The 27513-nt window shown below is 42.3% G+C and overlaps 5 protein-coding genes and 2 non-coding genes across 8 annotated transcripts; 2 read left to right on the forward strand and 5 right to left on the reverse strand.

Moving 5' to 3' along the window:
* The first annotated feature begins 97 nt into the window (after positions 1-97).
* On the forward strand, positions 98-5445 carry LOC103990088 (protein CANDIDATE G-PROTEIN COUPLED RECEPTOR 2). Its single transcript, XM_018827731.2, has 7 exons — positions 98-809; positions 1780-1971; positions 3869-4031; positions 4125-4227; positions 4305-4386; positions 4488-4581; positions 5026-5445. Exons 1-6 carry the CDS (start codon positions 495-497, stop codon positions 4563-4565), a joined length of 933 nt encoding a protein of 310 aa, XP_018683276.2. The 5' UTR covers positions 98-494; the 3' UTR covers positions 4566-4581; positions 5026-5445.
* Positions 4976-7437, reverse strand: LOC135615894 (protein CHLORORESPIRATORY REDUCTION 7, chloroplastic-like). The gene is made up of 3 exons (XM_065114976.1): positions 7273-7437; positions 6051-6187; positions 4976-5303 (listed from the first exon to the last, which is right to left on the reverse strand). The coding sequence occupies exons 1-3, from the start codon at positions 7331-7333 to the stop codon at positions 5031-5033; spliced, it is 471 nt and encodes a 156-aa protein (XP_064971048.1). The 5' UTR covers positions 7334-7437; the 3' UTR covers positions 4976-5030.
* A 486-nt stretch (positions 7438-7923) lies between these two features.
* Positions 7924-13391, reverse strand: LOC135615893 (glycerophosphodiester phosphodiesterase GDPD6-like). 2 transcript variants are annotated; one of them, XM_065114973.1, is made up of 9 exons: positions 13232-13391; positions 12997-13089; positions 11826-12004; positions 10954-11137; positions 10432-10506; positions 9661-9770; positions 9220-9438; positions 8843-8998; positions 7924-8321 (listed from the first exon to the last, which is right to left on the reverse strand). In XM_065114973.1, the coding sequence occupies exons 1-9, from the start codon at positions 13308-13310 to the stop codon at positions 8088-8090; spliced, it is 1329 nt and encodes a 442-aa protein (XP_064971045.1). In that variant the 5' UTR covers positions 13311-13391; the 3' UTR covers positions 7924-8087. The 2 variants fall into 2 exon arrangements, with proteins under 2 accessions (XP_064971045.1, XP_064971046.1); XM_065114974.1 differs by lacking the exon at positions 12997-13089 and having other exon boundaries at positions 13232-13389.
* A 2241-nt stretch (positions 13392-15632) lies between these two features.
* On the reverse strand, positions 15633-18488 carry LOC135615895 (ninja-family protein AFP3-like). The gene is made up of 2 exons (XM_065114977.1): positions 17510-18488; positions 15633-16257 (listed from the first exon to the last, which is right to left on the reverse strand). The coding sequence occupies exons 1-2, from the start codon at positions 18054-18056 to the stop codon at positions 15842-15844; spliced, it is 963 nt and encodes a 320-aa protein (XP_064971049.1). The 5' UTR covers positions 18057-18488; the 3' UTR covers positions 15633-15841.
* A 956-nt stretch (positions 18489-19444) lies between these two features.
* Positions 19445-19517, reverse strand: TRNAR-ACG (transfer RNA arginine (anticodon ACG)). The gene has a single exon. It is a non-coding gene; the product is annotated as a tRNA-Arg (tRNA).
* An 84-nt stretch (positions 19518-19601) lies between these two features.
* On the reverse strand, positions 19602-19674 carry TRNAR-ACG (transfer RNA arginine (anticodon ACG)). Its single transcript has one exon. It is a non-coding gene; the product is annotated as a tRNA-Arg (tRNA).
* A 1356-nt stretch (positions 19675-21030) lies between these two features.
* On the forward strand, positions 21031-23317 carry LOC135613734 (cytochrome P450 78A5-like). Its single transcript, XM_065110772.1, has 2 exons — positions 21031-22036; positions 22484-23317. The coding sequence occupies exons 1-2, from the start codon at positions 21110-21112 to the stop codon at positions 23081-23083; spliced, it is 1527 nt and encodes a 508-aa protein (XP_064966844.1). The 5' UTR covers positions 21031-21109; the 3' UTR covers positions 23084-23317.
* The last annotated feature ends 4196 nt before the right edge of the window (positions 23318-27513 follow it).

The raw sequence follows: 27513 nt of genomic DNA on the forward strand, positions 1-27513 counted from the left end.
TGTGTATATAATGGAAGTGTCGGCCCATCGGTGTAGGGTACAGGTCGGCTTAACGCGCGAACCGGTCGGCAATTAACATGGGTGAGCGAACCGGCCTAAACCAATAGGTCAACGTGTCGTGCGTTTTCTGCACCTGCGTGATTTGCCCTGCGCGTGTACCTGCTTTGTCATTGGCAAGAATAGCAAATCTATGGGTTTTATGCGGGTCCCGCTTGTTTCACTCTTCATGTCACCAAGAAATAGCCATCCGGGTAGGTGGGACCGGCGTGACTTGGCCGTGTAAGAAGTTTCAGCTCTTCGTAATCGACCCTTCTGCGTTCATCGAGAGTGCATAAAGGTCATCGGTTCGCAGAGGAAAGCGGAATTAGGGTTTCGGGAATTCCCCCTTCGAGCTCCCAATTCTCCCGTTTCGTTGTGCTCCCATCTCGACTTGGATCGGGTTGGGTTCGAGGGTAGTCCTCGGCGCCGATGATCTCTGCCTCGGATCCGCTGAGATGAGACCGTTAGAGGACCTCCTCACCGCGGTCTCACTCGCGGCCGCGCCGGCGGGGACGGAAGCGGAGACGGTTGTGCTTCCGGGACCCGCAGGCGGGAGCGCGTCGGTCTCCCCGTCGTGGCTCGTGGGTTGCCATGGGCTCCTGTACAATCTCGCATTGATCGTCCCCTCGGTGATCTTTGTCGCCTACCTCGCGTCTCTGGCGCGGAAGAGCTTCGCCAAGCTCACGAATGGCTACTCTTATGTCATGATTGCCTATTACGCCCTCCTCTGGCTCGTCAGCGTTCTCAATCTTCTATGGTGCCTTGTCCAGGTACGGCATTTTAGCTCTTCTTTAGTGCTCCGGATATTTTAAGTGGTAATTGAGTCGCCTGTGGTAAAAACTTGTTTCAATTGTTTATGAATATTGATGGTTCAGTAATTGCTCTTTGGGTCTCGCATGCACTCATAGAAGATTGGCTATTACAAGTTACCCTAGTGCATGTGTTCGATGTACTCAAATTTAGGTGGGTGTTGTCCTCAACATGTTTCAATATCAGGTAAAAAAATGCAGGAGACACCACTTTTATCCATTGATGACAACTCAACCTACAATCTGGAGAATATCATAGCTTAGTATCAACTATTGTTTGTTTCCTGGTACCCTTCTGCGTACGTTGATTCTTATGAAGTTTGTAATTAGTTTTTATTTGTATTGAATATTAGATAGATTACTATCTATTCCCTGATAAATAACTTGAATCATATCACTCACATGATTCTATAGTGTCATAGGTTCATCAAAGGCAGGGACTTCGGCGTTGGGCCTGTAAAAACTTCTTGCTTACTGCAATCTTGTTTTGCTTATTCACAATTTTGCATGCATAAGGAGTAAAATGGAGGATAGTTGCTGGTTTCTGGGTTTTGTCAAACATTGGCATGCAAGCAAACTTCTAATGGAAATTAATATCATAGATTACCAATTCTGATGACAGATAGATGCTGATCATGAACTATAACAATAGTCACTGCTGTATATGGACATTAGGAATCATTGTGGGACAACAAATGTCCCTATTATTTATTGGGAAACAAGTAAAACTAAAAGCAAGGTGTGAAACCATGTGCTGTAGAAGTACATTAAATGTTTGGAACCATTACATGTTTAGTATGTTTAAAGGGAAATTACTTGCAGGAAGCTGATTAATGCAGTGATTTATGATTTTTGAACCCTTACTCATAGCAAGCCAATCAAGTAATGTGAGTCTATCTCAATGTTCTCTCACCTGTTTATTTGGATGCAGGCATGGCAATGTTCGCCTGAGAAAGAATTATCTTGGAATATGTTGTCATTGTTCACAGAATCTGGGATGTTATTTTTAGAAGTTAGCTTGTTGGCCTTTCTACTTCAAGGAAATCATGCAGGTGGATTGGACGTTTTAACACGTACATTTGTAATATCTGCAGTAATTGTTGCTGCTGATACATTATTGAAGGTAACTAATGATGCTAAACGTTTGTTAATTACTTTAGCAATTAATGTTTTAGACAGAGTTGCTTCTCCAGTTCCTTTATTCTGCTTCCGTTAATGGCCATCCTTGTTGGTATGTGATTGGTAAAAGTTACTTTGTCTTGTTTATGAGAATGTGAATTGAGAGGAACTTAAAGTCATGGTATGTGAATTGTGATAGTTTTAGTGAAGAGACCCATAATAGATAAAATAGCCATTACTGTGAGTAAATTGACATACAATATGTCAGAATTCAAGAACATCCCTAGTTGTATGATCGGAAGAGAGGTTTTTAATCTTATGACAATTAGGAGAGGAGCACCATTAACCGACTAACAATGGTATTTATGAGGATGCCGGGTGAATATGCCCAAGGGGAGGCTAGATCATATCTGAACGGTTGCTGAGCGTGATTCACAACAGTAAAGAGAGAAAACACTATCTATCACTGGTAACAGTCTAGGGGTGTTCAAATTGAACAGGGAAATCAAACCAAACTGAAACCGAAGCTAAACCTAACCGGTTCAAAATCAGTGAACCGGTTCACCAATGGTTCGGTTTTGAAGGCTATAACAGTTTTGGTTTGGGGGTACCCTTTTTTGGCTCAATTAATTGGTTCGAGTAAAAGATATCAATCCGGTTGAGTTCACTACCCTAAGCCCTTAATTGGTTCAAACTGATTAATCAAACTGACCCAAATGCCCAATTTTACAAATAAGGTGAGCTCAATTTCACAAATATTGTAGTGTTGCCCAATTTGACTCAGATTCCGGTTTGGTTCAATTGAATTGAACCAGTTCATTCGAAAAAAAATATATATATTTTAAATTACTTGAAATTATAAATTGATTAGCCGAACCGGATTAATCGGTTTTGAATTAGTTCGGTTAGGTAGATCCCGATCAATTCTGGTTCACATTATCTTACTGTAACCAAACCTAATAAAAAAAAATGGTTCGGTTCAGTTTGGCTCTTAACGATTCGGTTCGAACCAGTTTGAACACCCCTAGGTAACACTATAAGAAATGCTGATTATAGTAGTAGTTGTGAGAGAGATGAAAGAAGTATGAATGGTAGAAATAAGATAAACTGAATGGAACGAGATACGGTTAAAAATAAATTACGAAGAACAAATACAGACATAAGACAATCAAAATACACTATGGATATGCCAACGAGGGAAGTCTTAAACAGTAGAACATGACTCAGTAGGAAATAGCAATTATCAAATGTGTTTTCAATATGCTGCTGTAATCTTATATATGAAATGAAGATGCACTTTGTACAATTAGATATTCCATGCTCAACAGAACACATTACATTCACAAAGTTACTTCAAACTTGTGCATAGAACATCAAGGAGATTCTTAATGATCATAACAAAGTTAATGTATTTAATATGTCTAGGAATATGTTGATGGTGATGGTATACTTCTCCCAGCTCCTCCCCCTTCCTCTATCTAGGTAGATCATTGTTATATCTAGGCAGATTATTGCATCTGATGCTTCTTTTTTATATTCCCAGCTTCACCTCTTATTTGATTTTGTGTGCACAGCCTATATATGTACATGTGTATGTAGTGTATTTTTTTGTTGATGTTTTTCTTGTATGTATGTAAAGCATATATGGTTCAGCACATGCATTAATGCTTCTACGATTGACTACTTTGCGTATGAATGTGTATTTCATATGTAACATTTACATATGTTTATGTATGTTCTGCACTTGTGCTTATAAAAATATGTATTTCATGAGTACTTTATATATGCATGTGTTCTTGTGCATGCATCTTCGATAGGTATTTTGTTTTTTGTTGTGGATAGACTGTTATTGTGGTTCTAGCAATAAAATAGCTAACATGAAGTTTCATTTTCTTTTTCAGGCAATCTATATATTTGGTTTCGGGGTTCCATTATTTGCAGACAACAATGAAACAGCACATCAAGCAAGATGGGGTTTGTGGATTGTCCACAAGTTGTTGCTTACTGCAGTCTATGGCTCCATTTTCTTCATGCACCACTCAAAGTGGAGAGAGAGGTTGCCAGGTGATCCTCATTTTGGTGCGGCTATTATGTTTAAACGTTGTGCTGTATGTTGTTCTCTTGGAATCTTTTAATTTTTGTCTTTCCTGTTAGCAGCAAGACCAGCATTCTACAATTATGTTTGTGTTATGCTGTTATTAAATACAATGTCCGTGTTTGGTTGTCTGCTTGTGGGAAATGGAGCTGGGTTCGGGATCTGGTATCATTTATAGTCTTTTCGATCCTACAGATGTTAGAGGTTTTGCTGCCAAAAGCTAATCTTGCTTCTTGTTGCAGGTTGTCCAATCTTATAACCGTATGCTACCACTCTCTCTATCTTCCGCTTCTCTATGTGATCTTCCTGGCTGATTTTTTCCAGGTCTGCTTCCCTGTTCCCTTGCCGAAATTTCTCTGGTTTGGCTAGTGTATTTTTTTAAGTTTGATATTCTACAAGGACTTGCTGTATGAATTTGTGTACAGGAAGAAGATTTGCGCATAGAGAATGTGTACTATTCCGAGATGAAAGATGCTGGTTTCTTCGATGACGATTGGGATTAGTATGTCAGTCGGATAGGTTATATCGTCACTCTGTCACCTTTGTAAATAAGTGCATCGCAATTGTGTTTAAAAATACAAATTCAGCAACTATATGAGTCTTATTACATATTTGATATTTCAGTACCATGTCTTTGTTCTTTTGCTCCTTTTTGATCTTCTAGGACAAGTTGCTCGATGCATGTCATTTTTTCTGTAACATGATATCAAAGAGGAACAGCTGGTGGCAAAATTAAGGTTAAAGAAGAAAAGTGAGTTGTATGAGCGGTATGCATCGGTTTAACAAAGGATCGATATCAATGTATCTTGTATCAGTATAGTATGTTCAGTATAACTCGGTAGATATGTATTGTATCGATAATTGATCGTTATATCGGTATAATGTAAATCATGATTATTACTGCAAGAGGACATATCAAACAAGTCATATAATTAATTAATTATATGGTGGTATTTGTTGCAGGCCCCTCATTCTAGTTGCACTTGGTACCACTGTATGGAGCCAAGCTGGCCATCGATCTCTAGCTCGCATACAGACCTGACGAGGTGAGAAACAGCATCATCAACAGTGTTGAACTCTGCAAGATCCGGTGGCAATGCATTGGCAGGCCAGTTCTCCAGCCAACCCTTCAACCTCAGCCGGAGTTCTTCCTCTGTTACAAACTCTTCGCTTTTGCCTGGCTCCAAAAGGACGTAAGTGTCCGACTGTAGATATGCTCTTCTCCTTCTTACTGCAGAAACCTGATCACGATTTCCCAGTCGATTATTCAAGCTTTGGATTTCCTAACATCGAAATCCATAGGAAAAGGAATGAAGAAAAATAATAGCATATGTAACGGTAGATCTTATATTTGATAAGGTTATTTAGTCTCATATTGGTTGAGGAGTCTGAACTAAAAGTTCATAAATCCGTCGGATCTCTTTTACGTATAGAGATATTTTTTGAAACTCACATATTCCGAAAAGGATAATCATGCAGGTATGCTCATCGCTCAAAGAGGACAATTCCTCACGAGCTTACGGGTCGCACCAATGATCGATCGACCAAATGATCCCTTATCAGATTAGCACTAGAAAGAGAGCCCGAGGCCTACACCTCGATCGAGCAAACTCGCTCACAAACTCCCCTTAGGAGGGGAAGAATACTGATAAGATCATTTAATCTTACATTGGTTGAAGAGTATGGTTTCATTGAGGAGTATGGGAACCAAGGACTCATAAGTCCGTCGGATCTTCCTTATCCTCATAGACTCTTTTTGAACTCACATGCTATGAAAAAGATAAAATAGTACAGATACGTCCACGAGCCTACGGCCCACATCAATGATCTACCGATCAAATGATCCCTTATCAATATCCTCACTAAAGTTACGTCAGAGAGAGTTGTCTTAAAATTCATACTTCTGCTCACTTCTTTACAGCATATACACATCTACAAAGAGAGAGAGAGAGAGAGAGAGAACCGGCAAAGTTTGTGTCGAAACTAACCTTCACGTGAAGCTTGTCATGCATCAGACTGTTTGGTGGTTCCGAATTAGGCAGAGAAAAAACATTGCCACCAATGATGACCGGCCGTTTCCTGCTGTTGTATGAAGATCGCCTGTGTAATCTTGAAAGATGATTATCTACAGAAAAGGCAACGCATGAGAATTCTCCCTTTCAATTAAAATAATCAGGTTCACAGTTTATAAGAGCTTCTCAGGTATAAAAAATTGGTTAAATTTCATAATTGCACCGTACAACATTTGAGATTATTCACAACAATTATTTGTAAAACCAGAAATTAAATTTTGAACTATGTGATGGAGGGCAAGTCATACATTTTGAGTACATTTTTCATAGAAGTTGCCCCTTTCTAAGTTCTAATCATGACCACCAAGTAAAACTCTACGAGTCGTGTCTCAACAGAGACATAGACATCCAACTTTGTTCACAAGTGATAGGTCTCAGATTCGAATCCATATTGTGAGTGTCATGTACATTACGAGTCGAAATCAGCCTCGAGCTAATCCTAAGCATAGACATATTTATTGTCATATGATACCGGTCTCTAGCCTGCCTAGGTAGAACTGTGAAGTCATCCATCAAAGAGATTACAGAAAAGAGAGGGTCTGAAGGCTCAAGCAAACAAACATGGGAGTACTTCTGTCTTGGAAGGAAACCCGAGTGTAGACTGCAAACACAACACCTGAAATTTTCTATAGTTTGATGGAAATCCAACCAAATATGAAGATTATTATGGCGTATCATTTAGTTCATCCTCTCTTTTGACCACCGATGCTAGACTAGAGTAGTATAAATCAGCAATATGAATGCTTTCGTAATGGTCGATTTGGGTACCACCAGCTCTGCATATGGGGTGATCTTGCAGGACTAGGCTCTTTCGATCATTTCCTCAAACATCCTGTCTTCATCTCCATTTCCTTTACTCTCCGATCGACCAACAGAAGAAGCACAGCACATCTTAAATACTCGCTCCTCACAGATCTAACAAAAGGAATCCAACCTAAACAATCATCAGCTTGGCCCGAACTCACTCCTGAGTTGTAGCAACAGAGTGGCAGAAACAGTTCATATTTTCACCCATACGCCACTCACGATTCACCGAATAAACTCTTCTCTGCTTGCATTAATTCCTCCTAATCCATCATCTCATATATGCAGCACAAGGGAAGAAAAGAAAGAAATCTCGAGACCAAGAAAGACATACCAGGAATCGTCCGAAACCCATGCCTGAGAGGATACATCCTGCAAGCCATTAGAACTCTCATCCGTCGCGAGTCCCACCGTTTCTACCCCGAAGCATTCATTCTTCTTCGTGGAAGAATGAGAGGTCCGGATGAAGCCCGGCGCGGGAGGGAGGATAACGAGAGCTCGCGTGAAGATAATGTCAAATGGATGATGAGTCGCATTCGACATCATGTTGTAATGTCATATTATCATATTACGTACGACGACATATCGTAAGTTATCAACATTTAATTAACATATATTAAAATCCTTCACATGTCATATTTGCCCCCTTTTAAATTTAATTCAATCACTTCCTGCCATATTAACATTAATCCTTTTTTAATTAAAAAACATATATAGAAATATAAAAAAACTTATGCTAATATTTTTCACATCACAACAAATTCTCATAAATGATGATTCCGAGAGATGGATATTCTTAGTTTCTTGCCATCGATCATAAATTAACCGTACAAACAAATAATTTTAATACTAATTATGTATAATAATATAATAAATAATGACACTCACATAAAAATATATATTTATTCAACGTACAAGACTCTCGCCAATATCAGTAATAGTTCTCATATTTAAAATTTGATCTCCACATATATAAATCAAAATATACACATAAAAACATATTAAGCTTCATAGTTTCTCCGTATCATACATATCAAGATCCAAATAGATTGTTCGCATGATAAATCTTTCAATGAAAGTCGAGAACTAAACATCAACGTTGCACGTTTGGCAATGGATACATTTTACACTGGCTAAAAATATTCATTCTCAATCATAAGAGGAGATCATAAGCGCAATCTTGTGCAGTAGGCCGTATGCGCTCTTCTCATCCGTGCCAGATGCAGCTGCCCACTCCTGATACTTGTGAAGACTTCCAGTGAAGTCGGTGAATAATCCATCGACCCCAATTTTGTTTAGCCAGTACTCATACTCGGAATATGGGTCTTGATGGAAATCAAAGTGTAAGAACGAATTCTCATTCCTGTAGGTGTATGGATGTACCTGCGATTAACAAAAAAGTGTAAAACAATCAATATCAGCGAGGGGATATCAAGGATAAACTTCTAAACCATCTAAGCACATGAAATGCTGAACAAAAAGCAAACGATAAGCTGTCAGCAAACAAGTAATCAATGGCAACATGTAAAAGAACATAGTTCTGGGTATCATACGTTAGGTTGGAACTGAACTCAATAAGATCAAGACCAGACCACAAGTCACTGGAAGCAGCATCTCCCAGGTAAATTTCCAAACAAAATTATGACTATACAACTCTCAAGGTGTTTATTATGACCTTGGTTGTACTTCCAAGCAATAAATTGCCTATACAAATGATCATCGTACACTGAAGACAGTAAAACAATCACTAACGTGATTATTGCAAAGCTCATTATGTGCATCTGCAGCATAAACAAAGCACAACCAACAATATGGATGCAAAAAACATAAAGAAAACCAATTAAAGGCAGATGATAGATGGAACTAACAGAGAGGAGGCACGAGAATGAAAACAAACAGCTTACCTGAAGATTATGTGCATGTGCTCTATCAACAAGATCAGAGGGTGTAGTCAAGTGGTTATTTTCTGGGGGAACAATTGTGTCCTTCCAGGGTCCGATTCCAACCACATAGCTTCTGATGTATTCAAGAAAACTATCTGAAGTAATTTCCCAATATGACTGCAACAAACAAATAAAAATTAGTATGCATAGTGAACCATAGAAAATTGCAGAAGATAGTGACCAAACTAATTATGTCAAATCAAATATAAAAGTCATTGCTAAGATATTCTTCAATCAACATAAATGTATTTATGCGGTCACTGATACATAATTCAACACTCCAAATTTAGTTTAATTAAAAAATATAGCAGAATATCCTCGTTTGGGCACAAGCAAACCTGATTTGTGTCTTGCGTTGGCATGGTGAAGTCATCAATTAAAAATATTTTTGGAGAATCTGTCATGTTTGAAATGTATATTAAAGAAGTTGAAGCAAAAGACTGTATGAACACTGGTTGCTTCAGCCAATCCTCCGACATGTATGCACCTTTATACCCATACTTCAGTAGCAACCCAACAAACTTGTCCTCAAATTTCTTCCCATGGGGCCATTTGACCTGCGAAAATGGAATAGCTATGAAAATCCTCCTAAGAGTTTAATGACAGAAGCACATAAGATAATTAAGAGGTCACTATGTTGTTTGAAGAAACATTACAGGAAAATTGTCTCTCCAAATTTTTTTACATTGAAATGTTTACTTCTCGCTAAAAATCTATAATTTGATTTATTGGTGATGCAGATACATTCTCAGGAGTCAGGACAAATACAGATCACTCACATGCTGATTGATGAAAACTGGATTTTTGATCTCTGGGTATATTCCAACAATTCTGTTGGCATCAAGAGCAATGGCAATGAACTCCTCAAACGTGATAATTGAAAATTTACCTGATTAACAGATTGGAACAAGAATTAGTGTTGTAGCAATGTAATGTTAAACAAGCCAATTCTTCTATTAGTCATCGTCAAAAGGTCAACATTATAAAATTCCAACTATAAAGTGCAAATTTCCCAGGACTATTCCAGATGTACTTTCAAGGTCTAGTCAAGATAAATACATGAAACCATTCAGCTACCTGTTAAATTTTCATCCAATTCAATCACTTAGGCCATTGTACCTTGTTTCGATAGACTAAAGAAGTCAACCGATCAGGTTCAGAAACCTACGCTATCATTGTTAATGTTAAATTATTTACTTGCTTGGCAAAAACCACGTAGAAGCTGGGTATCCAAAAGCCATATCCAGCAGGATTACTGTCCAAGCCTAAGACTGAAATATTTTCAGCCTGAAACATCTGTGCTCAAGAACTGTTCTAGGGACTCAGCTAAACTAAGGGGAGAACTGTTGGCAGGTCATGCCAAAGCATTAATTTATTTATCATATATATGAAGGAAAGATAAGTGACAAAAAAAATTGAGTTGATATTAAATGAATAAAACAAGTAAATTGAAACAAAAGGAAAAAGTATTATAAGAAAGAACAATGCAAACTAAATTAAATGTACATATCATTGAAAAATTCATCAAAATTAAACCCAAATAAGCATACCATTATACTGTTGATCTCGGAATGGATACCTCTGCTTCACTCTAAGTGATTTAAGTTCATCAAGTGTAAAATCCACTGTAAATAAGCCAAACAGTATGATGTCAGTTGCAACGGTGCTGATGCAGTTTATAAGACACGAGAAATCAAAAGATACAGTGATCCACACAATCACTTTCGAGACAGCTGGAAGCTGCTTTCCGGAAAGAACCTACAAGCAAGTAATTAATTTATCTTCTAAGAGCTCCAGTACATCTTGGTTATCTGATATGAATTAACACCAATTGCAACCACAGACTGCTTAATCCTCAGTTTTCCAATATCAACCAAACAGAATTTAACTACAGCAGTCAAATATTTTACATTTGTCATCCAATTGTTAGGACCATTTTAGTAACAAGACATCTTAAGATTTGCAGAGTTGACCAACAAAAGCAGTCTAAAAAATTTCAAACCATCCAACGTGTGTTGATAAAACTATTTGGGAACAAGACCAATAGAACAATTAATTGTAGGAACACATACCTACAAAGTACCCAGTCATGTTAGACCCTTGAACTTCATAGGTTCTTTTGCGATCGGCAAACTCCTTATGTTTGGCAATATCAGTTGTATCATCAAGTATTACATCATGAAAGCAAATTAACGAGCCATCTTTACTTGCAAGGATATCAGTCTCTATGAAGTCGGCACCTTCTTCGATGGCTCTCTGCAAGAACAACCAAATACTATTTTAGATTTGGAATAATCAAGGAAGCATTATCACTTCACTACACATAGTTTGACTTTTCATAGCATCTTTGGGCTTCATGAAGGTTCCAAAATAATACTTTTTCTGTGAGGACTCATCTCCTGAAACAAATAGATAGCTTAAAATTTTCTAAGACTATGCCCTTTCTTTTTATGTTGATGCTTACTTGACCATCAAGAGTTGCCTTATCACAAGGTTTCCTAATAATCAACATCAGGTAATAAAATTAGAAATCAAGATTGTCATTGATGATTGTAGGTGAGAAGAACAAACATCAAAATAAGTAATTTCAGAAATGCAGATATCAGATGGCTGAGGTCATAGCTAGGATCCATTCGTGGACTTTTATTGATGACAAAAATTCAAATGATTCTGTCTTGCTTCAAACAGGATCATAAGACAAATAATCCAGTTGCTTGCCTGCTTGATCTGAACTCTTATTCTGTATATTATTACATGTGGTCCTCAGAGAACACAAACTCAAGTAGATATTGTTCAAAAAATCATGTGCAAATCAATTCTCATACAGTAAAACATGGAACATTTGTCAATTGAAAATCAGAATGAAGTAAATAATCATAATGGCAGATCACAGAAAATATTCTATGGTCCTCTGATCTTGCAACTCAAGTTGGATTATAGTTACCATATAGGCAGCAGCTGTTTCTTCGGGAATCTCTCCATTCGAACCCCGATGAGCAATGTTATATGGTCTCGATGTCTGCAGGGGCTGTTTGACTTTGTTGTCTTGTTTGCTTGGCAGCAGGTAGATTGGCCTCCCGACAGTCAAGTTAAACAAGGAGAAAAGAAGCAAAGAAGCAATCCCTGCCAAAAGAAGAAAGAAACATGTTGAGCACCATCTTGAGTCAAAATATCACAAGGCAATAGAAACTAGTAGAAATGATCATCAGTTTTCACTTTCCCAATACCATAAAATGGAACATATGTTTATGAAACAAAAAAGAAGGCACGAATGCATGAGAAAAGCAAAAGAAAATATAGATAGAAAAAGCTCTCAGTTTGAGCACCATCTTGGATCCAGAAGCCAGCACTTGGCCAAATTGAGAACTTAGTAGATATTTATTGTTTCAGGATGATAAAATCGACAACACGTCTTTGTAAAAAAAGCAGAAGAAAGTGGACGTCTGCAATAGGACTCAGGAGTTCGACTGACACTAGCAATGCAAATGAACAAGCAACACAAATTTCAAATCTTAACAAATGTGATGACCCATAACAACATTTTCAAAATGATCAAATTTACGAGTAACTCACCTAAATGAAGAACAGAACGACACAGATGCATGACAGAAGCAGAAGTAAACATAGCAAAATTACTCATTTCACACACCATCTTAAGTCCATATATCAGAAGAAATGCAAATGAATAAGCAATATAAAGCCAACAGGTGACCAAAATAGAATTAGTAAATACAATCATCACTGGAGTAACCAAAAGTATAACAAGAAACAGATGCATGACAAGAGCAGAAGTATACATAGCATGGTTACTCAAGATGGCAAACGATCACCTATAAACAACCCTCCTACATTGCCGACGTTTGGTTCATATATACTGAACATCAACCATCATTTATTGACATGAAGAAAATATCTTTCCACTTGAGAACATGAAAAAAAGCAATTTTTCTTGATCCTTCGAAACAACTCCACCCCAAATCGTCAATCGAAGAAAAGATGGCGGAGATCTCATCAAACACAGGGCACGAGGAGGGAGGAAACACACGACACGAGTCGAAATAACGAATCCATTCAATTAGAGACGAGAGCAAGAGAAGCAGGGAAAGAGAGCTCACAGAGGGATGCCATGATATCCTCCTCGCTTCCTCCCCTCTCCCACACTCCGCGCCTCTTCTCCCAATCTAACCTCAACCGGGGCGAAGCCCGCACTGGAGTAATTGTGGGGAAATGAAATCGATAAATATAGAGGGGCGAAAAAAGAATATTCGGCGGAATAATAGGAGGCAATGGGATCGTTGATGAATTCACACTCGATTAGAATAAATACAGTGATTGAACACGGAATAATACCTCCAAGCAAAAGCGACGATCGCACGGACTTCCTGGTGAGGCGATGGATCGTTGATTCAGGTTTGGTGAGGGGATACATCCCCAGATTGGATTGCTACTGGCAGCTGAGAGGATACGTTACTTCTCGAGCAAATTCCCTAAAAAATTCTTTACTTTTATCCTATTTGTTTTCGATTTTTTCCCCCTAATTGAATTGAACCGATCTAAAATATAAACCAAAACCCCCCCCCCCCCCCCCCAAAATACAAAAGAAGCGGCTAATAGATTAAATAATATTAATATACATTTTATATTAATAAAAATAAAAATGAAACTAAAAATATAAAAATAATTGAACAATAAATATCTTATAATTTCAGCTTAAATTGATAACAAAATTAACAAAATAAAAATTTTAAACTTTTAACAATCGAATTAATCGAAATTAGGTCTTTTAGTTGCCAAAAAATAGAATAAATTATCGATTAGGGTTTTATTAGATTCTTTCAATGTTTCGTTAAATATTAATATTTTTGGATAATAACATATCTAAGTTACATAGTTGTATTTGGACTTACTAAAAAACAGTATAACTCACATCCCACCCCACTTTTTTTATTTTTTAAAATTTTTAATAAAACTTACAAATAACTTAAAAATACCTAAATGATTTTTTTTATATTTTAAAATTATGTTTTTTTTTCTCCCTTTTTGTGAAATCATGACTTTTTTTTATTTTATCCAATTTAAGATATATATACCAAAACCTCCGGACAAATAGAAGTTGAATATTGTTATAGAAAGTGTTCAAAGATTTTAAAGACACAAAAAAGTTTTTGAGGACTTGAGTTAGCTATATTATTTTTCGGTCCCTATTCAAAAATAATATAACTCATATCTCAATTTTTTAGGAAATCTTACAAATAATTTACAACTGTATTATTATCAAACCATTAAAAGTGAGAAATTGTTATTTTTTATTTTACTTAATTTAAGGTGAATTTATCACAACTTTGGGATGGAAATCACGCGTAGTATATAACTCACATTCCATAATTTTCAAAAAATTTCAAATATTTATATATTTTTACAATATTATTTAATTTATTAACTATTATTTATTTTGAACGAATTTAAATTTTGGATCGGATTCAATTAATGGGTTTGAAAAGCGAGAAAGAAGAGAAAACGACAGAATTTGCCCGTCTTCTTTAATCAGTATTGATCGCAGTTGATTGGCGTGTCAAATGGATCCGAAACGGCACGAAGTCAAAACGATATTTATTTATCTGGCAGAAACATCCTTCGTAACCGATTAAGGATCACGCGGCGACGTACGTGAACTGTCATTGCCCATACCAAGTGGAACCCACCATTCTGACGAATTCTATTCGAGAGTAAACGAGTATTTAAATAATTTTGTGGCTTTCGAGGCATTTAACTCGCGAGTCGCGTGCTGACGGGTGGGTCTTTTTTTTGTGGGGGCGGCACGCCTGACGGACGATACCCAATAAATTATCTGCCCTGTTCCACGCGGCCCAATCCCCCTTTTAATAAGCATTTCATCGAACGATTTCCGCGCGTCCGTCAGGCTGCCAGATCTATAGAACACATAGACTATGGAGTTGAGACATCAGGCTCGCCGGAGTTGGGCGACGACGAGCCTGCGCTCTTTGTGCCTCCTAAATTGGACACATTTCTTAACGCGTTTGCGGACGATGGAACAGAGTTCGACCCCGTCACAAAAGCATCGACTACGACGACGACGACGACGACGGCGACGAGAACACCAACGACTGAAAACGACTCGGCGGAGTGGAGAAGGTTGAAAGTTTGAGAGAAGACCTGCGGTGGTGGATTCCCTCGAGCAGCGGGCAATGGTTGCCTTCCATTGCAGGCGCGCGCGTTGATTCCACGGGAGCGCGAGGGTCAATGGCAGGCCGACTTGGACTTGGTAAAGCTGGAGGCCAGTGGTGGTTGAGCAGAGACCGTCCCAAGTCATCCTTTGGAACCATATGAAGAAGCCTCTGCATACCTACTACAATTTGTAATACAAAGGCCAAATTAATTGTTTTAGAAAATAATAATAATAGATAAAATAACACTTCACCAAATATTATAATAAGGTAATGCCAAAAAAATTATCACTTTTTATTTGTTTTTATAGGTAAAAATATGAATAAATCCTTATATTTTCTATATTAGGTTGAAAACTCAAATATAATATTACATACATGATGGATCTGCCAATGGATGGTATCACAGACCACATGCTTCACATATTGCTTAAAGAATCCAAATAAGTATGATGCTATGTTCTGATTACAACTTGCATATAGAATCAACTGAATCCAAACAAAGTTCCTCAGAAGAAGGAAAAAAAAACCACAAAGCTGTGCCAGTGAAACATTCATGTGCAAGATAACATAAAAATGACACTCATTAATAACATTCTGAGCAAACCAGAATTAAAAGAAGAAATCCTCACAATTTCCACAAGAGATGCATCATTCACTCAATCGCAAGAGGAAGAAAAAGAAACGCTGTTCTTTCTGATAGCTTCTTCCCAGTTACAGGGATTTACCATTCTGAAGTAACCCAAATGGTTCTAACATGTGATGAGGCAAGCCATCACAAGAATTTTGCTGGCAAAGCACTGACAACAATGTGCCTCAGTGGGTGAGCCACATCACCGCTGCCTGCATGCTTGACAAACTCAGCAGGGCTGAAGAAACTACCATGGCACACGCACACAATCTTGACTTCCTCCCCCTTCCCGTACTTGTAGAGCAACCCTTCGATTCTTCTTCCGTTCGGTCCATCTCCTATGGTGGAAACACAAGGCATGTCTTGGATCATTTTCTTTCCCACCTTTTCTAGTACCTTGGTTTTGGGTCCTCCTCGTGCAGCCTTCCTTGGTCGGTCATCCTCCTCGGTGACACAGGTAACACGTTGTCCTAATACTGTAGCTTTTGGCTTACAAATGCTTTGATCAGACAATGCTGTTGCAGTCAAGGAGCTCCTGACCTCCGAGATGTTGCTTAATCCTGAGATAATAAACTCTTATCAGTAATGACAGTGAAGTCACAGATTGAAAGCATCGAGGTAATGTGTTCGAGACAAAGACATAGATAGGAGGAACAACTAAAGTAATCTCAGTTCAAATTATTTTTTAGTGATATTCTCACAGCTAAAATGATAATTGGATTAAGCGACATCAAAAAGGTTACCTTTAACACTAAGATAAATAAAGACACTTCTCTCTCTTTCTCTTTCTACTGTGTTGCCACCTCCTCATCCTCTCTCTCTCTCTCTCTCTCTCTCAATTCTCCCCTCCCCTCCAGCTGAACCTGTTCTGGCATTCTAAAAGGCATGGGGTGTACCGGCATAAGATACATCCAACCATACTCATCTGCCCGAGGGCCGGTACCAACATTTGAAACATTGGTTGTGCAACACATCAACTTTTGGCTTACATAATTGTCATGCACTTGGATCAACACACCAATCCCGTCAAGACAATCCTGAACTCTTTTAAAACACAATCCTTCTTGATCGTGAGATAAAAAATTGCAAGGCTACATGACAGGCTTTATCCATGATCAATCTCTTCCACTTATGATACAAAGGTCAAAATGGATATCAATGAGTCATGTATTTGGGTATTTCTCATTTTAGTTTAGTTACTTGGATTTCCCATGTAATGGTGCAAACCACCAAGTCCAAACCAACTTATTTTCTCCATTTCAGTGAGTTTACACAACAAAATCAATCTCTGCAACAGGTTAAATCTGAACACCAGATTTTTGTGAAATGTGATGCTAAGCATAGTTTGGAGTATTGTCTGATCATGGTCAAACTCATCCACTTATTTCATTTTAATGTTGATATATATTACAGTCTAGCAAAGGTCTATTTTGGTAATAGAATAATCAGAGAAGAAATCATAAGGAGCTACTGTCTTCTACAATTTTGACATTCTGACTGCTTAGTGCTGGTTAACATGGACCTCTTGAGCCACATGGGGACAACTAGCAGAAGATAATGAGCAGAAATCAAATTGTGCAGCCAATTATAAAGTTCCCTATCAGTGTGAGGTGTTTATGTGGCCAGCCACTGGAACATCACTCAAACAATTAACAACAAAAATAGCTGATATCTTGCAATTTGCTAGAGCAGATCCAAATTCCAAAGTGTTGAACCATGATGACTTTCAAAAACTGGCAATATGATGACGATTTAGAACCTCCAGGGAAAAATTAGTCTGCCATGTACTACATTAATGTCGAATTTTTTTACCTTGATTTGGCTGGCTGTCGATGTCATACAAGCTGGAGTAGCTGCTTCCCTCAGATCCAATCGAGACGGGCGATGCCAGCCCGAAGCGTTTCGATGCGTCCACTCTGCCGGCGGTGTCAGACGACGCCGGTGGCCTGTGAAGGCCGACCCCGTTCCGAAACCTTGCGAATTCCTTGTCAAAGATCTTGTTTTTCCGGCCTACAGTACCATTGGCCTCCAATCGCTTCAAGCCCAGCAACTCCTTGCTCTTTCGGTGCTCTACCTCGGCCTCCGCCTGCAGGGAGCACGTTCTCGCGACCGGATGATTCGCGGAGAAGTCGCGCTCCGTGGGAAACGTCGAGAAGGAAGAGGGCCGGACGAGCCTCTTCTCCTTGGGTTCCAGCCCAACACGTCCGCCTAAGGAAAGACCGAGGCTGAGCTCCGTCTCTCCCGACCCTCCATCCCCCCAAGGCGTCCTCTTCTCCCCCTGTTCCCCGCCGCCAGCTCCAAATCGCGTCAAGAAATCCTTCTGGCAGCCCGGTGCACGCGCAGAGAGCTCCTCTTCCATTGCCAAGCCACACGAAACGCTTGCAAAATTTTATCTATGGTCAAAATTATGAGCAAAACATGCAGATGTCAGGGGAGGGAAGAGGGAAGGTAAAAAGAACTGGATATTTGGAAGGCGGAAGGATCATTCAGCTCAAAATGTCTCCTAAAAGGAAGAGAGCTCCTTTTCCATTGCCGAACCACACAAAAACGCTGCCAAGAAACAATTTTTATCGCATTGAGACGACGGTATCTTGCTATCGCCGGCGATAACCTCCAAAAATTTGCGGAAGAACTCGGAGAAGGGTGCGGTAAGCCATGAGAGGAAGGAAGAATGGTGAGAAAAAAATCACTTTCAGAGGGTGGAAGAATAATCCGGCCCCAAAACCTCTCATACGGAAAGAATGGAGTCGGATGAATCAGAGAGAAGTCATCAGGTGCGATCCAAGTACAATCGGCCGGGACGGACGCAGGGAGTGGAGCGATGGAGCCCGCGGCCGAGGCGGGTGGTACCAACGAAGACACGTGTCAAATAGAGTGACGACCCCGCATCCGTCCTTTACATCCTAGGAAGTAATTAGGCGCGACGTATCCGGTTTATCGGGACACGTGTCGGGCACACTTCACTGGTTCGAGGAGTTATTCCCCGGACTTGGTGTCTTCGCCTCACCCGATCTTCAACCTTCGTGGTAACTCGTCAAAATTTTGGGGCCACAATAAGTGGCTGTGGGGTCATCACCGCAAAGATAGCAAAGGTAGAAGAGTTAGTAGGAGCCTCCGCGTAGTGGAGGAATTTTACTTTTTGTTATGGGGAACGGCGTCAGCGATGGAACAGCGGGCGGCTCCACACCAGGTGTTTATAAAGGATAGCCGTACACGTTCAATCACACCAAAGATGGCGTCGACCAACACTTTGTCCGGAGATCGGCGTACGTGTCTTTTTCTTGTGGGTCCCGACGATTAACAGTTAATCATGTGGCTCCATCAGTCTGATCTCGGGGCGTTTTAAGAAGTACGTTAAGAAAAACGGTGGTTCCATGAGAGTAGCGGCGATGAGTGTGGGTATACCCTGTATCGTTAGAGCATCACTTGCTATACACTTGGAACCGTTACCACCCTCGCCCACCATCGAGGGATCCGTTGGCCCCACCGCGTTTTACCGAGAGTGGGAGTGGGTAACGCTACGTGGGGACCTTTTTCAAAAAGAACGATCCAGGATGACCTTTTGCACCCACGCACAGCGAACCCCATCACCGACGATGATATGTTCTGTTTAGGTGGGCTCCACTGGATCGCCCAATCACAAACAGGGAAGTGTGGCCACGGCGACCGACGTGAGTCCCACCATAAAGATATCCAATTTGCGTCAAGATCCGTGCTTACGAGACGAGCTAAAAACAAGCATTCAAACGACTCCACTGGGGATCGAACCCAGAATCTCTGGTTCCGTAGACCAGCACCTTATCCATTGGGCCATGGAGTCCTAGTGCTAATTGGTTGAACCACAGATTAATGATTACTATTACTAAGTTCTTAAGACAACCTAAAACCGCGGTATATAACTAAACGACTCCACTGGGGATCGAACCCAGAATCTCTGGTTTCGTAGACCAGCGCCTTATCCATTGGGCCATGGAGTCTCATATGAAATTTGAAATTTATATTTTATATGAAATTTGTTTTCCAAACAGGATTCCAGCAACACAATTATGTTCTAATCACCCAGAAGGCAGGAACATGAGCATCTCAATCATCCCAAAGGGGAGAACAAAAGTTCTAAGGATAGTTTCTTGTCCTACTGAACTTTGTTCCCTCGCTCACTATGCCTTCACCTAGATTCTTGACTTGATGGTTCGAAATGCTACCATCTGTCATATGAATTTATGGGAGAAAGCCTGCAACAATTGAGCAACCATGGTTAACCACCTGCAAAGCTTTTGACAGACTTGGAGAAGAGAAAGCAGGACTACTGTATATATATATATTGTGCCTTCGCTGTATCCATGGGAGGTGATTTGGTCTGAGAGTTGTTGGTGGATCAGCAGCATTTGCTGCATCAAATTTGGTAGAAATCCAGTTTATATTCACTGAGAGTGGAGATTTGGGTGTCTTGGAAGCTGCTAGTTTTGCCATTCTTTGTTGATTGGCTGGTGAATTTTCTCGCTTATCTCCAACTGTGTCTCGCTACGTTTCTCGATAGTGTAATGCACCTTGGAAATGACGGTGCAGTGGCCTTGCAATTGTGATCGGACAAACCGTGAGCTGGATGTGACAAATTGACAGCATTCCAGATGAGGAGAAGCAGAGGATGCCATGGCAGCTCGCTGACGGCCGACCTGCAACACCATGTCATGTCAAGTTCCTTCAGATCACTCGCTCGCAGGAAAGTCATCATGAAAGACCCCGTGCGGCCGCTTGCACAACCTGGGGTATCACGAAGTGCAGAAGTGGTGGCGTTAGAGACGAGCAGCCATCAGATCGGACCAGGGCAAAGCGGAGTTGCAGGTTGGAGATAAATATGGGTGGAACTGAAACCTGCATGAGCAGAGGCTTTGGGAGAGAGAAGAGAATTGCAAATACTGTGGGTCCCGATTCGTGTATGCAAATATTGCACTGGAGATAGAAGTGGGTACACGGAAAAAGAGGCGGGTTTTCCAATTCGTGCGGTGGGCCGGCGGCGAAGCTGAGACAGGCGGCGGGAATCTGCCGATATATGGCCCAATGTCCCATCTCGGCACATGTCTTCTCTTCGCGTCGCATCCTTTAGGTAACCCCACCTCCCTGTGCTCCGATCTGTCAAACCGAAAGGACCATATGGCCCTCCCTCGAAAGTCTATTATCAGCTCCTGATCCACAATTAATTTCCACAGGACCATGAGCAAATCAGTAATTTTATGTAGTAAAGCTACAGCGAGAGCGAGGGACTCGCTTCGCGTTCCGACTTCTATATAAGGTGACCGCTCTCTCGGTCTCCGACGGCGTTGCTCCCTCCGAAACCTCTCTTGTTCCCTACAGACCCTCGCCAGACCAGTAAAGGTCTCGCTTTTCTTGCGTCCACTGCTTCAAACTTCGACGATGGATTCCTCCTCCTCGGCTGTGGAGTCCGCTCTGTTCCTTCTCTTCCTCCCGAAGACGGAGGCGCTGCCTTCGATCGTGGCCTTCCTCCTCGCCGCCCTCTCGGTTCTCTGGTTCTACCCCGGCGGGCTCGCATGGGCGCTCTCGAGGGCAGGACGCTCGATCCCCGGCCCTCGGGGCATGGTCCTCGGCTTGTCCGGCGCTGCCGCGCACCGGTCCCTCGCCACGCTCGCCGAAACCCTCAAAGCCACCGGCTTGATGGCCTTTTCCGTCGGCCTCACCCGCTTCGTCGTGTCCAGCCGCCCCGACACCGCCCGGGAGATCCTCAACAGCTCGGCCTTCGCCGATCGCCCCATCAAGGAATCCGCCTACGAGCTCCTCTTCCATCGGGCAATGGGCTTCGCGCCCTTCGGCGAGTACTGGCGCAACCTACGGAGGATGTCCGCCACCCATTTGTTTAGCCCCAAGAGGATCGCCGCTTCGGGAGAACACCGCCGGACCATTGCACAACAAATGATCCGGGACGTAATGGCGAGCATGGAGAAGAATGGGGCGGTGGAGGTGAAGAAAGTCCTGCACTTTGGGTCTCTGAGCAACGTGATGGCGACTGTTTTCGGCAAAAGATTCGATTTTGGGAAGGGCGAGGGCATGGAGTTGGAAGAGCTGGTCACGGAAGGGTACGAGCTACTCGGTGAGTTCAACTGGAGCGATCACGTCCCTCTGTTAAGTTGGTTGGATCCTCAGGGCATCAGAAAGAGGTGCAGGGGACTGGTGTCCAGGGTTAATGTGTTCGTGGGGGGCATCATAGGCGAGCACAGGCGGAGGAGATCTGGTGGAGAGTCGGTCGATGGTGACTTTGTCGATGTGCTGTTAGATCTAGAGAAGGAAGAAAGGCTTTCTGATTCGGACATGGTTGCTGTTCTGTGGGTGAGCTCCCCTTCCATGATTTGCATTATTATTAACACTCATGACATTCTTCTTCGTTCTACATTCTTGTAGTTTAATGATTGGGTTTCATATCATATTCCTGTGCTTTTTAGTTGTGTTGTAGTTGTCTTGGTAGGTCAAGGGACTTCTGTTGGATTAGCTGGTTCGGATACTTATCTGAAGGCTTAAATGTGTCCTTATCCTCTCGCATCTTAGAAGCTCACATCTCCATCTTATGCACTGTAACCAGTGAATCCTGCTAAAGATCTGAGAGTTGACATGTTCAAACCATATTCCATCGTATGAGTTAGCGTATCGTCGTAGTAGCAACCATCTTATGGATTCTACTTGTTCTTTTCTTGATGTGTATAGTATGTGTTATATCTTGAGGCCTCCATTACGATTAGATTAGAGCTAAACTCCCAACCATGGACGGCGTTCTGTCAGGAAATGATCTTTAGAGGAACCGACACTGTTGCTATCCTCCTGGAATGGATCATGGCAAGACTGGTGGTGCACCAGGAGATACAGAGGAGAGCCCAGTCGGAGCTCGACGCCGTCGTCGGGAACTCGCGCGCCGTCGCAGACGGCGACATCCCCAACCTGCCCTACCTGCAATCCATAGTCAAGGAAACCCTCCGGTTGCACCCACCCGGCCCCCTTCTCTCCTGGGCGCGCCTCGCCATCCATGACGTTCACGTCGGCGATAGCTTCATCCCTGCAGGGACTACAGCGATGGTGAACATGTGGGCGATAACCCACGACGAGCGCATCTGGCCGAACCCCGAAAGCTTCGAGCCGGAGAGGTTCATGGAGGAGGACGTGAGCGTTCTGGGTTCCGACCTCCGGCTTGCACCTTTCGGGTCTGGAAGAAGGGTGTGCCCCGGCAAAGCCCTAGCCTTGGCTGCCGTTCACCTGTGGCTGGCGCAGCTACTGCAGCAGTTCAAATGGGTTCCTGTGGAGACTGGAGTGGACCTGTCCGAGTGCTTAAAGATGTCTCTTGAGATGCAGAATCCTCTGGTGTGCAAGGCCTTCCCAAGATACTGAACGAGTTTGGATCTGGTGGAGCTTGGTGTCTGTGGTTATCATCTGCAGTGTAGTTTGCAGAAGCTGGAACTGTTTGTCGTGTCCTTTGAGTTAGTGTCAGAAAGTTTGTGTTATATATATTTATATTTGGTGTAATGTACATAAATATATAGCTTCATATGTGGGGAATGGAGTGTCTATCTCAGGTTTCTCTTGGATCTTTACTCTTGGAATGCATATTTTCCTTTACTTTTCTTTGTTGAAAGGCAACCAATTCCATGTTGAACTCCTCGAGTTGTCAGATTATTGGTTTGCATTTCCATGTTGGAACTCCTCGAGTTATCAGATCACTGGTTGTTTGGATATATGTAGAGGCAACTGATTGCAGAACAGTTGTGTTCTTCATCAATCCAAAAAGGATGTGACTGCTCATCCATGACTCATTCATGATAAACATTCCACCTCATTTAATGCTGGCCATTTTTCCTGTGCTGCCTTTTCCACTTGCACAATCTATAGAAGAAGCAAATCTTTCCTACAAGATCGGGCAAGTTTTCCGAAAGAGTTCTCACAATTATAGGATTCAGAAAAGACATGCTACCTCTCATGTGAGATTAAACTTCGATAAGCACGACTCAAGTCTCAGCAATATTATCTGCCCATGGTGCAGTTCTTGTCCATCTCTTTAAACACTTGCACATGTTGTTTCCCTATGCATGCAAAGAGACAACATAGGGTTTCCTTAGTTTGACCTTCGATGTACAGCCGCACCCAATAATATGATCTCAAGATACCACTTTTTCTAGTGTCATATCCCCACAGAATATTTGCAGCTCCTGAAAAGCTCGCTTCCTTTCTTCAACGATATCTGCGAGCACCCTAATTATTCTTCTGCAGCCTAAATAAACAAAATCAACTTGTCATCCTTGGATCATCACCCTTATCTCCAACGTATGTGCTCCTCCACTCCCGTCAGGTTCTTGCTTGTGTGGGTAGAAACGAAAGAGCAACACAAGACCCGAGAATCTCCACTGTTTCTGACCATTCATCATGTTCGAAAGCCATGGAGCTAAGCGAGCATAAGATCAGGAAAGGAAAAGATACGAAGATCTTGTTGACTCAGGTCTCAGGTTTAGTTAGGCCTCAGTCATACATACCTAGCAGAATGCTCCAATCCAGCATGCTCACCATTAACTAACCTTTTCTTGACCACCAAGAGTGTCGGATAAACAACTCCAATAATAAACATGGCAGTTGGAGTGTCCACAAATCGTGCCACTGAATCTTGGCTGACATGAACTTTCCATTGCAGAATCACATTTCAGGTAGAGTAGGCTCAAAGAAATTCCACTAGTTTTCTTTCAGACTTGCCTGTGATTCTCATCAAAGTGCCACACTAAAAATGTTCCAACCTATCATCATCATCATCAAGTTTCCGACTAAAACCATGCGAGAGAGAAGGTGGAACATTAGCTTCCCGTTGTATTTTCCAATGGGCTTCTATCCATTGTTTGACGTAGCAAGCTACTGTCTTTTAAGCATCGACCGGCGTTGAATGTGGGGCTCAAGTCCAAGTTCATTGCATAGCTTTCACCAAAGTTGATCGTGATCTTCTATGGGTGACAGTGTGGATAGCATTATCCATTGACAGTACCATAATACTCTTTTTTTATTGTTTGCATCAAATCTACTTGATATCGTTTCTTATTACTCTTCAGTATCCAGTAGATCTTCTTCAAGTCAACATATATATATATATATAGATACCTATAAAACTGAAGATCTCAGACTCATAAAACATTAGCTTGAATGAAATGAAATAGCAAGATAAAGTTCTTCTCTTCTTTTTGTTCTCCAAATAAAAGTCTCTCTAAAGACCTGAATCTTCAAAGGCTACATCAAAGACACCATGGAAGACCAAAGCCATCAAACTGCAACAATGGCCCCTTAGTATTGGAGCTAATTATTTAAGAAGATATATGTACGTATATATATTTACTTCGATCGAAATGTTTGTGTGACAAATAAAGATGTTGCCGGTTTGTCAGATTCTAAGTTGAATATATGTCAGCTTGATAATACGAATCAATAAAATCTAAGTGGTGACATTACAACAACCGACACAAACAGGTTCTACTCAATTTTATATACGATCACAAGGACGGGTTAAGCTTCAAATGGCAGCCCACTGAGTTGAAATCATTCGTGCCCGACTGTGTAAACAATCAACCGAGGTACTTTTTCTTCATGTTGTTTGAATCCGACTTGTCCGATCCTAAGGGTCTCCAATCAGGAATCCTGTTATAATATATTTTTATGATCAACACTAATTATGAGGAACGATTTTTATTACTCTAAGACTTAATTATGATCATGACATTGTGACATGTTAAATCTAGGATACGATGACAATCATAATAGATCTAGTTTATCATGATGACATCGAGATGGTGGACATGTGTCACTGTCAGTCACATGAAAAATATAATAATATTAATAAATAAAATTAGTGATATTACCGACAACATCAACAATATTGATAATAATCTTATTTGGACCTCCGTTAAAAAAAAGGTGCTGATTGATGTTAGTGTCAACAACCTTAAGCCGTGGCCTCGGGGCCAACGTTACTTGGTTCGGGTCCGGATGACAGGGATCTCCCTGGGACGTTCCTCGAGACTACTGAGGTGGCTGGCTGCAGTGGTCCGATCAGGACGGGGTCGTCGTTTCCTCCGAGAGGGGGCTCCTCGCCTGAGCGTCTAACGGGAGGCCTCCGCCTTCGCACCTGCACACAGGTCGGGTCGGGAGAGCTCGACCCGACCCATTCGACGATCAAGTCAGTGAATAATCGCAGGGGGGGCAGGCTCGTACTCTGGTAGCGTCTAACACTGGTGTTGGCGTGGCGTGAAGGACCGAGCCTGAGTAGGATATTTAATGTGCCTCGATCGGCGTTTTGGTCCGTTTGACCAGGTGGTGTCGGGTCAACCGAGGCGTCATATGGGACAGTTGATGTCAACCCGAGTCTTATCGCCATTATTACCCTCATCATAATCCCCCCCCCCCCGAAGGAAGCTATGCGTCGGTTGCTGTAAAGGGGGGTCTGAGGCATGGCTTCGGCTTTGAGAAACTGTCCTAGCCGGGCGTCTTGCCGGTCCGTTGCCAAGGGTGTGGGAATCGTGGAGTTTCGCAACTAAGAAGAGTTGGATGTGTAGCGGTGACCCCGGGTAGTGTGCGGCCGAGGAGCACACTCAGTAGAGCAGGCCGAGCGGAGGCTGTGGTCTTGGGGAGCATAGAGCCGAGGAGCACGACACGGGCGGGCTGGCCGTGCAGGTGTGGTCTCGGGCAACATGCGGCCGAGGAGCACGACGCAGGTGGGTAGGCCGCGCAAGTGTGGTCTCGGGCAACACACGGTCGAGGAGCACGACGCAGGTGTGGTCTCGGGCAACACGCGGTCGAGGGGTATGGCTCAAGCGGGCAGGCCGCGTAGGCATGGTCTCGGGCGACATGCGGTCGAGGAGCACGGCGCAGGAGGGCTACGATCGAGGGGTATGGCTCAGGCGGGCAAGCCGCGCAAGCGTGGACTTGGGCAGTCTACGGCCGAGGAGCATGGCGCAAGCGGGCTTTGCTCGGAAGAGACTGAGGTAGGGCCTAGATTTCTTTTCACGAGGACTACATCGAATAGCCACCGTGGGTGCTTGACCTCTTCTATGGAGCCCGCAGCCAAAAGTCGTCCCTTCTCCTCACGGCCACCCAGGCCTCCGCCGCGATGTACTGGTTAGCTCGCTGGAGCATATCTGGTACCGTGGTGGGGGGTCGCTCCACGAAGGACTAGAGGAATCTGGAAGGTCGCAGGCCTATCATAAACGCCTGCAATAACAGAGAAGGATGAGCGTACGACAACCTCTGGATTTGTGTTGTAAAGCGATTCACAAAATGGGAGAAGGGCTCGTCCTCCCTTTGGTTGAGTCCGAGGAGCAGTGCAATGGATGGCTTTGGCCGAGCGTAGGCCAAGAAGTTAAGCTCAAAGTCTTTGACAAGCTGACCAAAGGAGGTGATCGTCCTGGTCTTCGGACCGCTGTACCATGTGCGGGCTGGCCCCCTCAGAGTCATGGGAAATGCCCTGCACATCAAAGCGTCAGAGGTTCCATATAGCGCCATTTGGGCACGGAAAGCGGCTACGTGGTCCGCTAGGTCGGTGGCACCGTCATATGCATCTAGAGAGGGGAGCCGGAAGTTCGGGGGGACTGTATGATATTGTATCTCGGGTGCGAACGGAGACCCTTGGTGTGTGTCCTCCCCGAGCTCTCCCTTTGACTTGCCAACCTCCTTCTCCACTTCGTCGAGCCGCTGACTAACAAAGCGTAGCTGGGCTCGCAGGGAGTCCGTTGAATCCAAAGACAATGCCTCGGGTTCCGGGCGACCGCTCGGGTTTGCCATCACTCGATCCCCGA

The sequence above is a fragment of the Musa acuminata genome, chromosome BXJ2-6 (genome assembly GCF_036884655.1).
Source record: "Musa acuminata AAA Group cultivar baxijiao chromosome BXJ2-6, Cavendish_Baxijiao_AAA, whole genome shotgun sequence".
Taxonomy (NCBI): domain Eukaryota; kingdom Viridiplantae; phylum Streptophyta; class Magnoliopsida; order Zingiberales; family Musaceae; genus Musa; species Musa acuminata.